This window comes from Plasmodium brasilianum, chromosome 10 (assembly GCF_023973825.1).
Source record: "Plasmodium brasilianum strain Bolivian I chromosome 10, whole genome shotgun sequence".
NCBI lineage: Eukaryota > Apicomplexa > Aconoidasida > Haemosporida > Plasmodiidae > Plasmodium > Plasmodium brasilianum.
Window position 1 is genome coordinate 1147328 of NC_090123.1, and position 16131 is coordinate 1163458.

Here is a 16131-nt window from a genome sequence, read left to right on the forward strand (position 1 = left end):
TTTCCACTTTTATTATTTTTTTTTTTTCTATGTGTTTTTATATATCCATAAAGTATTCGTGAAATAATTATACATAGAAAGATCTCATGGTGTGTGTGTGTGTCTATTTTTACATTATATAAGGACTACGTTCTCTGCAGGACGGTTATTTCATTTTTTTTTTTTTTTTATAAGTGCATAAGTGATGCCTTTTCTCTTTTTTAATTGATGCAAATACATCATTTTTGTGTATTTTTACCTTAACATCACTATTATTACTTAGTGTAAATTCTACTTACGTTCGTGTGTCTGTGTATACGTGGTACCCCATGTGGGCACTGCTTACATAAAAATATCAGTATTGTGGAGCTTCTTAAAGTAGTGAGGTTGATGCTATTATTTTTTTTTCCCTTATTTTTATTACATGAAAAAAGAAAATAAATAAAGTAAAATGACGCAATATTATATATAATACAATACAGTATAATATAATACAATATAATTTAATTTAGTTTAGTACAATATAATATTTCTCTTCCCGGTGAGCGTTTTTCCGCTATCAGCGCCATGACCTCTTCATTTTACACATTTTTTTTTCCAACAAAAAAAATAAAAAAAAAATAAACTATTTGGTCAATCTTTTCATTATCTATAGAGATGATAAAGCATGCCTAGGAACTTAATTCCTCTCGAATTTCCTTTTAAGAGGTTTCTCCTGACAAGTATAAAAACACAAATAGTAGAAGACACTTAAAAAAGTTATACAAACTTCTAGGGTAAAAAGTTGGCGTATTTTACAGTATGCAAGAGTATATACATAAATATGTATACAAGTGTATGAATATATATATATATATATATATATATATATATATATACAATGCATACGTAGGTATATCCATACAAATATATATATGATATATAACTGTGTACATATAACAAATAACAAGGATAAAAAAAAGCAGAAGCTGTAACAGCTAGCATCCCAGTTCTACTTCACCAAAATTTCTAAAAAGGAAATAAAAAAAATTAAGGCATTGATTATAAGCACAATTAATTTGATTATATGCTTTTTTACATAATATAAAATTAAGCATAAAAATTAAAAGTGGCGTGCAAACGTATACATATATATATACATATACGCATGCATACATACTTGTACAAACACCTACCTACGCAGTTAAAAGTATAGCGTTGTGAGAAAATATTTTCAGCAGCGCGGTAGCCAGAGATCAAGTGTAAATCTCTCTTCATCGATTAACAAAAAAAAAAAAAAAAAAAAAAAAAAGGCTACCAAACGAATTGGAAACGTCGTTACAGAAAAATTTGAAAATTTTATTATTATTTTGTTCATTTTGTTCATACTGTACATATTGCCCATTTTGTTCATTTTGTTCATACTGTTCATACTGTTCATACTGTTCATACTGCCCATTTGGTTCATTTTGTTCGTATTGCCAATTTTATTCTTGTTGTTCATAGTGCCCATTTTTTATAATATGAGCAATTATGAAGTAGCCACCATTGAAAGAATTCACAGTGGTATGTACACATAATTACGGAAAAATGGGTATGAAAACAAAATTAGAAAAAAGAAGGAGTGAAGTAAATACCTGTTTGTGTATTGGAATAGACCCTGATGAAGATGATATACAAAATTTTAAGAAAAATGAAAAAGAAAAGGGATTTAAAAACATTAGGAACAACTTAAATGATAGCGGAATAAATGCAATTGAAATAGGAAGAGATCTTTTATTAGGAAAAGAATCCTTTGACAACTTAAAAGAAAAAGATGAATTCTTTTATTTTTTTAATCATTTTTGTTTTTATATAATTAATACAACAAAACAACATGCGTTAGTATATAAAATGAATTTTGCTTTTTACATCCCATATGGTTCAGTAGGCATTGATGTTTTAAAAAATGTCTTTGATTTATTACATTATTTAAATATACCAACAATTCTTGATATGAAAATTAATGATATTGGAAATACAGTTAAAAGTTATAGGAAATTTATTTTTGAATATTTGAAAAGTGACTCCTGCACTGTTAATATATATATGGGCACCGAAATGTTAAGAGACATATGTTATAATGAAGAAAAGAAACAGTACTATAGTGCTTTTGTTCTTATTAAAACAACAAATAAAGATTCCTATATATTTCAAAAAGACCTTTCTTCTGGTAATAAACAAGCATATATGTTAATGGCAGAAAAAGCCCAGGAAATGTCATCCATTTTAAAAATAGAAGAAAATAACGAATTTATTGGTTTTGTTGTTGGTGCCAATAGTTTTGAAGAAATGAAAATTATAAGAAATCAATTTCCAGATTGCTATATTTTATCTCCAGGAATAGGAGCACAGAATGGGGATTTGCTTAAAACGTTAAGTTATGGTTACACTCAAAATTATGAAAAATTATTGATTAATATTGGTAGAACTATAACGAAAAATGCCGATCCGAAAAAAGCTTCTGAAATGTACTATAATCAGATTACTCAAATTTTGAAAGGGCTACAAAATTAGGCAGTCCCACTGTGATGGAAATCGCCCAGCATACCGCGCAGCTTAACCATTAAATACCGCTGCATGCGTACACACATATACATATATATTTGTGCCTAATTTGTGTGTGCTATTTATATAAATATTTATCTGAGTGCCCTCGTAGAATTGTCCATTTTTCAAAAGGAGTAATTAAAAGTAGGCGGTTTTTATCAATATATGATTTACCCTTCCAATGTTGCTTCTTCTTTTTTTTTTTTTTTTTCATAATTTATGTAATTGTTTCGTTTAAATTAAAAAAATAAAAAAAATTATATTTACTGCGGCACTATTTTCTGCTTAGTTAAATATTGTGCAAAAATATATGATGAATAATAACAAGTATGGAAATGAAAAAAAAAAATTGTTTCCATAATGTATGGTATGGAATGAAATAAGTAAAATAAATATATATATACATATATATATGCACGAGTGAATAAACTTTAGTATAAGGCACATGCACCACTTAATGCGCTTCGTTGTTTGCTTAAATGACTGCAAAAAAAAATTAATTGTACATAGACGAATAGTAAATGTACAAAAAGAATAATTAATGTACACACATACCTAACAATGGTTCGAAAAAAAAGTATGCAAAAATAACATATGTATTTATTATGTGTACACTTATATACATATACATATTTTAATTCGTTTCCGTAAAAAATTAGTAAATTGTAAATAAGACTTCATAAGTGAAGTCTAATATTCGTTTTTTATTAGTGTGTTTTCATCCCAAGTTATTTCAAAATCATTGCAATGTGCATAATAGGTTCCTTTAGGAGGTTAACTTTTGCTAAAGGAAATAACTTGTCCATATTTATAGGCTAAATATCTCGTTATCGAAAAATACATGACCCTAAATATGCAATAACAACAGGAAATGCTACACCAAAAAAGAGTATACAGGATTCCACCTAGACAGTAAAATATAGGGTTTATCATTTTAAATAAAAACGAAGTAGAGTAAAAGAAAAATAAGGTGACGAATATAGGGGGAATTAATTAATAGGAAGCAATTGTACAAAAAAAAAAAAAAAAAAAAAGCCTTAATAATGTAAGCAAAAATTAAAAAAAAAAAAAAATTATGAACATATTCATAAATAATATTAGTCTATTCTCAGCTATAAACAATATTCCTATCTTTTTAACTTATTCTTCTGAAATTTGTGTAGCTTCTGCGAAAAAATACCAAAAAAATAAAATAAAATAATAGAACAGTAAAAAAGTAAAACACTACAAAATATCACAACACAAAACAAAACAAAATAATATCTAAAATGTAGTCAATATTAAAAAGAAAAAACAATTCTGTATATTAATGCGGTTGGAACAAAATGTGTGCGGCATTTTCACTCAACTGTGTTTCACTTGGTAAATACGGCAAACAGGAAAATTTCATAATATATAACATGTATTTATATATATATATATGCATGCACAGGTATGTAATTTCAGGATTATCTTTACTTTCTTTAATTTTCTGTCTAAGTTCATATCTTTTCACAAGCTCTGTAACATTATCTTCTAATTCTTTTTCACTTTCTCCTTTGATATAAAAAAAAACAAAAATGAAATAAAAAAATAAGGAAAATATGTTGCATATATGTTGAGTAAATTTACATGGGGAAAAAACAAATAAAAATATTTGAGGTGCTAAAATAAAAAAAAAAAAAATCTAAGGACATAAAAAATGTTGACATTGTAAACAATGGAAAACCTCACATTGTTACCGTAGTGCAGTGTTACCGGTGTGCAATGCTTACAAATAGAGTATTTACAAAACATTGCATGCTCAATAATTTAAATGTATATATATATATATATAATTGCAAATATATGGCATAAATGCAAAAATTAACACAAATAAATACAAAAAAAATAAAAGTAAAAAATATGTATATTCGCTTATACACATATTCATACCAATGTTATAAATTTGATAAAAATTCGTGGAACAAAAAACTACTTCAAGCAAACCTCCGATGAAAAACATTCCTACGTACAAATATGGCAAACGCTTGTAAACGTTTACCTTTTTCAAACTCCTTGGCCCCTTAATGAGTAAAAAAAAGTTATAACAGTCACATACATTTGTAAAACTAAAACGCCCAAATGTATACATGGTTATAACGCATATGTGTATACATACATACATACATACATATGTATATATATATATATATATTTTTTCATATATTTTATGTATTATTATTATTTTTTTTTTTATTAGCTCACTAAAGCATTATTTGTAATTATTTGTTATACCTCCATATTTCAAAAAAAATACAAAAAGTAGAATGGAAACTTATGTGTTTGAATTTATTGAAGCGTTCACTCATTTAATACTTTATTTAATGAACATTTACTCTTCTGGTTTAAGCAAAAACTTGAAATACTCTATAAATAACAAGCTGAAATGACAAAGTTTATTACAAGACCATTTATGCCCTAAAATGTATATGTACATACATTTATACATAAATACATATGTATGATGTATATATAAACATAGTTTTTTCTCACTTTTGCAGAGTATTTTAAGAAAAAAAGAAAATTCAATACCCTCCTATGGTAAGGAAAAAAAGCAATAAAATGAATAAAAAGTAAAATTCTGAACATTTCCTTGCTATATCACGAGAGATGCTTTTGCATTACTTTTATAAAATTCACAAAATATGCAGAAAAATATATGAGTTACATACTTCATACATAAAAGGCACTTAACACGTGACATACATATGCTACATAAAATGCACGTAACACAATACACATAATACTTAACACATAAATATACCATGTAAAATATGAAATAAACACCAAGCACGCAAATTTAGCAAAATTAACAATATGTACAAATGAAAACATTTCTTTTATGAAAAAAGAACAGCCTTGAAAATTGAAACGCTTTTTTTTATCTTTTCATATGTTGTTAAAAGCTTTAAAAAAATATTTTTTTAAATGTAAAACATTAATATAATACACCTTTAATTTGAATATAGAGTTATGTAAATACATTTTTGACCATTGAAAAATAGTATATTAAATTACAAAACTGTAAGTAAAATGGAGCATTTTTATTTTTAATGACAGGCATTGCTCAAATAAACAAGTAGAGGAATATATACAACAGGTTGAAGACAGCTGCTGAAGAGAGATACATATGTATACATGCGTACATGTGTATGAACTTTTACATGTAAATGTAAACGTATATACAAGCAATAAGGAAGCTATGAAAGATTTACTCAATTTACCCCCTTTTTTTTTTAAGGCACTAATTCCTATAAAAAAATACCTGTTGGATAAAAGCTTATATAAATACAGAATAATTTTAAAGAATTTGAGAGATGAAGTCATAAAAATATTCACAATTGAGTTTGAGCAATTATACAAAACAAATAGCAAACAACTTAGCTATTCTTCCTTTGAGCAGTTTGCTTGGGACTTTTTTACGTATCTTGAAATGCAGATGTTTGAAAACTGTGATACGGGTTAGGAAATTAATACATGTATATATATATATATATATACATGCATACATGTGTACGTTTGCATATACGTGTATTTATGTGATATGCTTTTTCCTCATTGCAACTTTCTGCAATATAATTTTTACATATTTACATATTTTAAAATTTTTTTTTATCCTTCCAATATTTGATATGAATATATTGAAGTTTTACGATATAATTAAAAAAAAAAAAAAAAAAAACGAGGTCACTTTTATATGCCTTTCAAAAAGCTTAAAGAGAATTAGTTTTAATATTCATTTTCATACACATGTATATGATATATACACAAATACATACATCCATGAAAGTAGCGTTAAAATGATGGCTATATATGTATGAAATTACAAAAAAAAAAAAATAATAATAAAAAATGGAAATATATATTATTTTTATTACACATGAAGAAAAGACGTTTGAGATTTCCTTTGATTTACTGAAAGACCATGAGGAAAACCCCTCCATTCATGAGAGCTTAAAAGATGATTGGGAAATAATTTCATATGATAGTAAGGATTGATATAAATGTACATGTCCATAAGCGTATAAAATGTAAAGTATATGTATGTTTGTATGTGTGTTTGCCTCAACTGGTAATTAGCCTTTCATTTATACCTTAACCAGACCTAGAAATGTACAAAAAGAAGATTTTAAAAAGTATGAATATTTTTGATAATAATAAGGCCAGCTCTATATGTCAGGTAAATGAATATTTATGCATAAATGAATATATGTGATCTCGAACCGAGATCCTTGCACGTATAGACCTTTCCATGTATTTATTTGCACGTGCGTCTTTGCATATACTTCTTTGCATTTACCCCTTACTATTTACTCCCTTTTTTTTTTTTTTTTTTTTTTTGGACAATTGCGCTATTTAAGATATACGTCGAAAGCCGAAAAGACACGTGTTAAGAAGTGCATTGAGCTAAGTGTTGCTCGTATTTTTAAGAATATTTAAAAAGTTCTAAGGATATCCACGTAAAGTATTTATATAAAATATAAACAGGAATTGAGCCAACAGTTACGATGTAATAATAGGATGCGTAAGGATGCATATTTAAAAAAAAAAACAAAGATGAAAAAATAATTGTTGTGATGGATAAGATGATTAAACATATTCCATAAAATGCGTTTATTGATTGGTCAAAATATATTTCACCTTCATGTGATAATATAATTCTTCGCTCGAACAAAATTTTGAAGTTTCTTTTTATATCCTGATTTTTTTTCACCGCCATTATTATTATTGTAGTAATTATTATAATAATTGTAGTAACTATCGTTATTGTTATTATTACTAATATTATAATAACTGTTGTTACTATTACAATTTAATATCTTAAAAAATGGGCTTTTCTCTTTTGAACATTCCAGTAATTTTTAATATTCATCTGTACGGACGTCATTTAAATAAGTCTTTTTCAAATAGCGTATATATGTTTTCGCGCTTTTCTTTTTTCTGCATTTTAAGAAATAAAAAAAAAAATAAATAAAGTAAAATAAAATAAAATTTATATTATGATGAACAACTTCCATTACGTGTAATTACACTTAACTACATAAATCCACTTATTTTAATCATTCATCATTTACGAAATTGTTGAAAATGAAGAAGTTTCTCATGATAAAGCGAACTTCTTTTTCTCTTTTTATGCACATATATATATATATATACACTTGCATACATATATGATAGCCTAAATTATATGTTTAATATCAGCAAGACTTTTAAGAACTCATATTTTATAGCCGATAAAATTATTCAATGAAATATATTTTCATTATGATAATCTACGCTGATTCAACAAATTTTGTAATTCCCTCTGTACGTATGGGAAACATTCAAAAAAGGGAGATAAATGTGTGTAAATTAAAAATTTCGCACTTGGTAGTTTGTGCTGATGAAGAAACTTTTCCCTTATTAGCTCTTTTTTTTTGTTTTTGTTTTTGTTTGTTTGTTCGTTTTCTTTTTTTATTCACTCATCAGTTTAACAATTTTTCCACTTACATCCTTAAGGTTAATGGCTGAATTTTTATTGTTGACTTTCTTATTCTTCAGCTGCTTATTTTGATTGTTGCCTTTCCTATCTAGGTTAATTTCAAACCGCATTTGTTTTCTTCTTTCTTGTTCCCTTTCCCTTTGATATTCATACACGAGTTGGCTATTTTCCTCTTCAAAAAAAAAGTAATTTCAAAAGCGTGCAGTAAAGTGGTAAAGTGGTGAATTAACGAAACGATGATATAATGAAAATGCTTCGCCCATCGGTGTTCAATTAAAAAAAAAGAAAAAGAGATTGAAAGAGAGTACTCCTTAAATGAATACAATTTTTTGTTATTTACGAAAAACAACGAAATAATATAAAAATAAACGCATTCGGATGAAAGTATATGAAAGTACAAGAAGGCAGGAAATGATTTTTTAATAAAATGAAAAATTTATGTCAGAAAAAGGGGACTTGAAAAAAAACAAAAAAGTCATACATAACAAGCTTTTTAGAAGAGATAGCACGTTATATGTACTAACAAAACACATAACACCCCATATATTTTCGCGCGTTCAACATATGTATATATATATATATATATATGTATGCGTGTGTGTACGTTTGTATGCTTCTCTTTCCCTACCGGTGTATTTTGTTAGAGCGGTAAAGTACGAATAAATTTTATTTTCAAGAATTTGCAGCTTTTTCATTATTTCATTTGTATTGATATCATAAGAAAACTGTGTACAAATATAATCTATTTTGTTGTTAATATTTGTAAATGATATCTGGTCTTGATTATTTTTAATAATATTTTCATATTCTGAAATTTTTTCATTATGTTCTTTAATGAATGTGTTAACTTGTTTAATTTTTATGTCTATTTCCTTATTTTTTATTTGCATATTTTTCTTTTTATCTTCATATTTTTTTTCATATTCTTCTAATTCATATTCAGCATTTTGTGTATCATCAATAAGTTGTAAATGTTGCTCTTCCAACATATTAAAATTGTCGATTAATAACTGGGAGTTTTTAATGTACTTTTCCATATTTTTTGAAAAATGATCTTCTTCTTTTTTTTGCTCTTTTATTTCTTCCCCCTGTTCCTCCTTTTTTTTCGCTTTTTTCTTATTCAATGCATTTTCGTCTGACGTATCGCTATTAGCTAGTTTGTTCAAGAAATTTTTATATTTGTCTAGTTCTTTTATTTTTTCATCTTTTTTTTCAAATTCAACATTAAGTTTACTAATTTCTATGTTCAGCAGTTGGACTTGATTTTTTTTTTTCTTCTTCTTTGAGCTTATCTCTTCGAATTTCTGCGTCCGGTTATGTAGTTAAGGGGGAAAAGCACAAACGGGGGAAATTAGCGAAAATTAGTGACAATAAGGGGAAATATTTATTTTATGATTTTTTCAAAATTAAAAAAATAAAATAAAAATAGCTCTTTATCAAGTATTGATAATTTGGTTATATGCACGTGTACGTAGTATATGTGCATGTATGCAAACGTGTAACACCGACTAGCTACATTTAAGCAACGCTCATAAGTGAGGAAGCATTTTCATGTGGAAGAAAATAATACACAAACGACCTCCAAAGGGATACCTTTTTTTTTTTTTTTTTTTCAGAATGCAAAGTGGAAAAATGAGAAAGTTTGTGAGGTGCACATGTATATTCATACATATGCATGGACATACATAAACATGTTATAAAAACACAAGAACATCCATAAATACAATATGTAAGCATATGCACACTTATGAAAACAATATGAAAACAGATAAACACTAATGAACACACTTGGTTGTTCACTTGTACGTGTCCATCAGTGCGCATACCTTAATGAGCTCCTCCGTTTTTTTGAAATTTTCTACTAAGGACTCTTGAAGTTTAGCTGCCTCTTTGTTTATATTTTTGCTCATATTGTTTATTATATTTTCCTTTTTACTTGTATAATTATAAATATCATCAAGCCTTGTTTTTTTTTTATACATCAAAGTCCTTGCAATGAATATTTCTTTTTCTAGATTAATGAAATCTCGTATATTACTAGTATTTTTTTTCCTCCATCTCTCATTTGGTAGAATGTTTTTGTCTTTATTACGTTTGTCATTATTACTTTTGTTTTTGCTATTTATGTTTTTAAAAATTTTTCTATTATATTCGCTTGAACTTGTTTTATGATCTGGTGTTCCTATTCTAATTTCTACTAAATTTTTTTTGCTTATCTTTTTTTCCTCTAACTTTTTTTTTATTACCTCTATATCTTTGTCTTCGTGGAGTTTTAGAAGCTCCTTGATGTTATCGCTGAGTTGGTTTTTGTTTTTTCTTTTTTTTGTTGAAACGTATTAGAAGGAAGGGGTGCATATATATAATTAAGCATACAAAAGTAAATTCATGAACATGTTTACCAGGTAAAAAAAAGAACTGCATACATACTCACACACGAGCTCATACGTACATACATTCACACATGTATCACCATGTACAACTATATATATATGTGTATGTATATGTAAGTAGCTGTGAAGGAGCAAATGGTATGCAATAAACAGGAGCATAAGAAAAAAAAAGCATGCACAAGTGCAGCTATTTTTCATTTTAATAATACTTTGTGCAAGAATTATTCTCCGAGCTCTTATAAGATGGAATAATTAAACTTGTATACTTATAGTAAGGGGCTTCTATGGGCTGCTCTTCCGAGCTTTTTAATTTATCACCTGTAATATGAAAGTAAAGAAGACAGAAAAGCGATATATCTCATATGCCTTCCAGTTTTCGTATTTACATATGTAACACACGCAATTTTTTATTTTTTATTTTATTTTTTTTTTTTTTTTTCTTTTGTAACAGTTCTCCCCCGCTAATAGTCGTTCCTTGTCTATTATCTTGGGAAAAAACAATAAAAGTAAAGGGAATAAAATGAGGAATAAAATGAAGAATAAAATGAAGAATAAAATGAGGAATAAAATGAGGAATAAAATGAAGAATAAAATGAAGAATAAAATGAGGAATAAAATGAAGAATAAAATGAGGAATAAAATGAGGCATAATATGAGGAATAATATGAGGTATAATAGAAGGAATAATGATGATGATGGGGTGGCTAAAAGGGAGGTGAATAGGAAGGAGAATGGGAAGGTGTAGGAGCATTATCAGGTGGCATACAACTTATCATGCGCAACCTATTAAGCATACCCGTCTCCTAGATTCCTCAATGATTGTTTCTAAATTCTACACCAAAAAGGAAGCGTTAATATTATGTAGAGTTTATTTTAAAAGGGAATGTCAACATTTTTGTTCTTTTATATATTTTCTCTTTTTTATTTTTAATTTTTTTTTTTTTTTTTATTTTGTTTTATTTTGTTATATATTTTTTTTTTTTTTATGAATAAGCGGTTAAGTAATACTCACATTGTAGAAGTCTTCCTCACTCATCCTGCCATATGGTTTGGAGACTTTTCAGATTTAGCAGCAATGAGAGGAAGAGGAACATATTCCAGCATATACATACATATACATATATATACACATATGCATGTATATATACATACAAACGTGCGTGTGACCCAGAGCCTTTTACTAGGGCATGAAGTGCATCAGGCGGAAAACCCAAACTCAAATGTAGTTGAAAGATATGTTATTCACTTCCCACTTTTTCCTTTGCTTATTTTCCCCTTTCGGGAGGAACTAAGATCCCTAATATTTAGTAGGATACATTTCAAAAAATAAAATGAAAAAAGAAAATAAATTTATCCCCTTATCATAAAACAAGAATTAAATAGCAAAATAAAAGAAGAAAGTTAAAATAAACATCATAGAAGTTAAAAAGGAAAATAGAGTATTATCAGATAAGAGCTTACTATAAAAATTCCTTCAAAAAATGCAAATTTAAAGTAGAGGTGGGGGAGGCGCAAAAAATAAAAAAAAAAAAGACAGAGAAAGGAAATAAATATATAAATAAATGCATAAATACATACGCATAGATATATAATGCATAGTTCACTCTCCCTATTGATACTCATAAAATTACAGAGACACATGAAAAAAGTGCCTATCTTGTGTTCCTCAGAAAAAAAAAAAAAAAAAAAAAAAATTTCATTCATTACGCAAAGTAAAGTTATTACTACTGAGATATAAGGGCAACAACTAAGAACATAAAACGCAAATGCTTAAATACGGGCACAAATAAATATTCATTAGAGCAATATTATATTTATATATATATATATATATATACGTACACACACACGTACTCGTGGGGCACTAAAGGGAATAAATACATAAAAAGCAATATTCGCATTTATATAAGATGAAAAAAAAAAATGCTCTCGGACTCACGAAAGGAGTGACAAAAAACAGTGCAGTAGATTTATATATAATATTATAAAACTTCCCTCAATTTTGCCATAAAAAGAAGGGGAAGCGAATGGACAACTTTGGAAATTGAGGGGGAGGAAAACATGTAATAAGAAAGTGCAAATACAAGGGGGGAACTACCATACACAAGCAAATACATGTGTACATATATAAACATGTATGCATGCACATTCTTATTTATATGCCTTGCGTACGCCCAAAGAAGCAGCCCTAATTTTTTCTAAAGGTACAGGCATACAAGCATATATAAATACATATATAATATATATATATATATATATATATATACAAACGCAGCCTCTCACATATATATACACACTCGTGCATGCGTGCGTATGAATCGAGGCTCCAAGAGCAGGGCAGCTTAAATAATGACTTCAAATACCCCAAAATATAATAAGGGTCTAAAGAAGGAGGAAGCACCTCCGTACGGGGAAGTTTTAGTAAAGTGTGCGGAAGATGAGAACTGCGACTACCAAACTAAGATAAAAGTAAACATAGGAAATAACCAGAGGATATTATTGCTTATACGGCATTATAAAGAAGAGTATTATTTAATAATACATCAACATAAATTAATAGTAGCTTATCCAATGTATTATACTGGAATAGCTCCTGAAAAATCGATATATAGCTATAAAGGTTTTTATGAAAGAGGAGATGATGACTTTGATAAACAGAATAAAAGAGGACATGATAGATGCATGAAATATGAAATGAATCTTCATGAAAGGTCAAGTATTCCTGTCTTCAAAGGGTTTAATGATAAGTCTTTTTCTATGTGTTGTTCCTGTTTCGATATTCCTTTTGCATATGAAAATATTAATACTGTATATCCGGATTTCCCTAAAGATATGCGTTTAGAATGTCCTACAGATAACAGGTGGAATAGGAAATTATTTAAAGAAAGACTAGTGTCTATTAAGAGAAGTGTTCGTCATTTACTACCATTCTATGCAATATTTCGTTTTAAAAAGGAAGTAAAATTATATCTTATTTTTAATATTACAATTATAAAAAAGGAAAAAAGTTTTTCCGACTACTATAATTTATATGAAGAAAAAACAAATTTAACTGCAACAAGTTATAGATATGTATTAGATGAGTTAACCAATTTTATGAACATATATGATAACAACAAGATAGTTAGTATATCTTATTCTTCATCCGCCTTTGATGATATTATTATTCCTAAATTTTATAATAATTATTTATTATACCCATTTTATCCTGAAGAATTGTATAATATTAAATATGACACGTTAGATTATGGATGCTCATACAACATAGCTGATAAATTTGAATGTATAGAAAGTGATGAAAGTAGGTGTACATATACTGAATCTAACTGCTTAAAGAAAACTATACTAATACCAAGACACTATATTTCACAGAGTAGTGAAGAAGTTTGTGGGATCATAGGTTCTAATCTTAATTCAAGTGAGAAGGAACAACACTGTGTTGCTAAACATGAATGTATTCAAAATACAGTAGAATCATATTTAAATAAAGCAAAAGAATTTACAAAAGGAAATGAAGATATAGTCACAAAATTACCAGTAATAAATGGAAAATATCCTCATTATATTTTTCAAAAAAAAGATTATAATAAACAGAATGCTGATAAAAGAACTGTTGATTATTTCACAGATACTAATATCCATCATTATGTTGCTTATGAGTATTATAAGGAAGACCGCACGGAATTTATTATAAACTTAAGAAACAAAAAGAAGCAAAACCTGGCTATGAGGGATTCCTTTGCCCCAATGGCCTATGGACAGGCCAATCCCCCTACCCAAAACCACACGGGGATGGGAGGAAGGAGCAGTGTAAGTGATGTAAAAGGCATAAACGACATACGCAGCATGCGCAGTAATAACCCTGGCAGTAGTGAACTGCGCTACAGAGTGCAAGGGGGAGAAGCGCCTGAAGGGGAAGAGGACAGGAATGCGTATGACAGCATCATCTTTTACATGGAAACGCTGAATGAGTTAAGAATAATCAACATTTTATACTCAGATGTATGTGATAAAGTAAATGAAGACAAATGTGGAGTCCTCGTGCACGTATGGAACCCATCGAAGGAAGCTGTTAAAGCAAGACTAAAATTACAATGTAATATAAAATCCGAGGGAAAATATACGAGTGAAAAAAATTTAGTATATGATGAAGGGGTATATCAATTTTTGTTTTTTTTTCAAGTACCTATAGAAACCTTTAAACTTTTTAAAAATTGTAATGTTTATGCTTATGGTGCTTTTAAGTTATATGATGTACAGACATATGTTGAACATAAAAAAGGATTTATTAGAAATCTTTTTTATCATAAAACTAAAAATATTAGTAGTATGAAATTATACTCTGATGGGATAAGGAGATTCATTTGTTGTTCAGAACATACGGAAATTTGCAAAATTAAGAATATTCCTCATTGTACTGTTGACGAAACTTTAAACTTGTTAAATGTTTTCTTCTTTATCTTATTTCTAATATTTGTTGTTATTGTCTTTCTCACTGGAAATAATAACAAAAGAAATAGAATATCCAGTCAGGTTAATGCTGGAAGTAGCCAAAACTCCTCCGTAGATGATGACAAGGATAGCTGATATGCGGTTAGCACCTATACTTCTGGGAATAAGAAGTGATATTATATATTGTAAATATAATTATTTATATAAAAATGGATTACCCTCACGTACAAACAACTGCACACTACTTGCGCGAAGACACCCTATTCGACCGCTATATCAATATAGGTAAACTTTATTCAGATAGTTATACATGCATATTTTACTTATTTGTGGAAATAGAAATCACTTAGAGGGGTGAAAAAGAGAACCTACAACACAGTGCTCATGAGGGAAATAAAAAAAAAAAAAAAAAAAAAAAAAAAAAAAAGATAGAAAAACAAATGAATATATAAATAAATATATAACTAAAATTGTCAGCATTATGTCTACAGAGACATATATTTTGAGCACTCTGCCCCCATCCCCATCTCAAACTCGTCCCTGCTAAAATGTAGAAGGCCAAATGTAGCACCCTGTTACCCCATGCCAATATACTGTTGTTATGACGTCATTAAGACTTCAATATTATGTCAGTAAATTTGTTTCTTATCCGATTAATTTATTCTCACCTTCTCACCCTTCTTTTCTATTTTTTTTTTTTTTTTGAGTAAATTCATGTCCATTTTTTCACTTACATTACTTAGAGTAGCCGCCTACATATACATTACAAACAGTCCAAAAAAAAAAAAAAAAAAAAAAAAAAGACTTAATTTTTCTAAATATATCAATAAATTGTTCCATGTTAAACATTTCCACACCTGTACAGGTAACTCACAACTGAAAGTATGCATTTATATTATTCGGTTTAAATGTTTCACGTAACTCTGCAAACGTGAAGGACCCATTTTGCATAATAAAATGTTAAATGGTGTATATATGATTAAAGAGAACAGTAACTATAATACTCCTTTTGCACATCCACGAGGAGTCTGAAAGTGGGATCCAGTGGATGAAAAGCGAAAAAAAAAAAAAGAAACACTTACAAGGACAATTATTTTTTTTTTTTCCCCCCCCCAGATGTTTCTACGGGTACCCTTATTCCTTCTATATAGCCAATTACAGGTGAAGTACTTCACTCTTATGCTTTTATTCTAAAATGTTGTTGCAACATCGTTCAGCATGCACGCGTACAAATATGTA

General features: G+C 28.1%; 4 protein-coding genes across 4 annotated transcripts; 3 read left to right on the forward strand and 1 right to left on the reverse strand.

Moving 5' to 3' along the window:
- Window positions 1–1548: 1548 nt before the first annotated feature.
- On the forward strand, window positions 1549–2514 carry MKS88_003291 (orotidine 5'-phosphate decarboxylase; the record flags this gene model as incomplete). Its single annotated transcript, XM_067216369.1, has 1 exon — window positions 1549–2514. One exon carries the CDS (start codon window positions 1549–1551, stop codon window positions 2512–2514), a length of 966 nt encoding a protein of 321 aa, XP_067073023.1.
- A 3256-nt stretch (window positions 2515–5770) lies between these two features.
- Window positions 5771–6567, forward strand: MKS88_003292 (HORMA domain protein; the record flags this gene model as incomplete). The annotated part of the gene is made up of 2 exons (XM_067216370.1): window positions 5771–6029; window positions 6455–6567. 2 exons carry the CDS (start codon window positions 5771–5773, stop codon window positions 6565–6567), a joined length of 372 nt encoding a protein of 123 aa, XP_067073024.1.
- Window positions 6568–7211: 644 nt separating this feature from the next.
- MKS88_003293 (uncharacterized protein) lies at window positions 7212–11476 on the reverse strand (the record flags this gene model as incomplete). Its single annotated transcript, XM_067216371.1, has 8 exons — window positions 7212–7388; window positions 8059–8222; window positions 8679–9354; window positions 9877–10366; window positions 10650–10758; window positions 10890–10926; window positions 11237–11272; window positions 11453–11476. 8 exons carry the CDS (start codon window positions 11474–11476, stop codon window positions 7212–7214), a joined length of 1713 nt encoding a protein of 570 aa, XP_067073025.1.
- Window positions 11477–12789: 1313 nt separating this feature from the next.
- MKS88_003294 (uncharacterized protein) lies at window positions 12790–15027 on the forward strand (the record flags this gene model as incomplete). The annotated part of the gene is made up of 1 exon (XM_067216372.1): window positions 12790–15027. One exon carries the CDS (start codon window positions 12790–12792, stop codon window positions 15025–15027), a length of 2238 nt encoding a protein of 745 aa, XP_067073026.1.
- Window positions 15028–16131: the final 1104 nt, after the last annotated feature.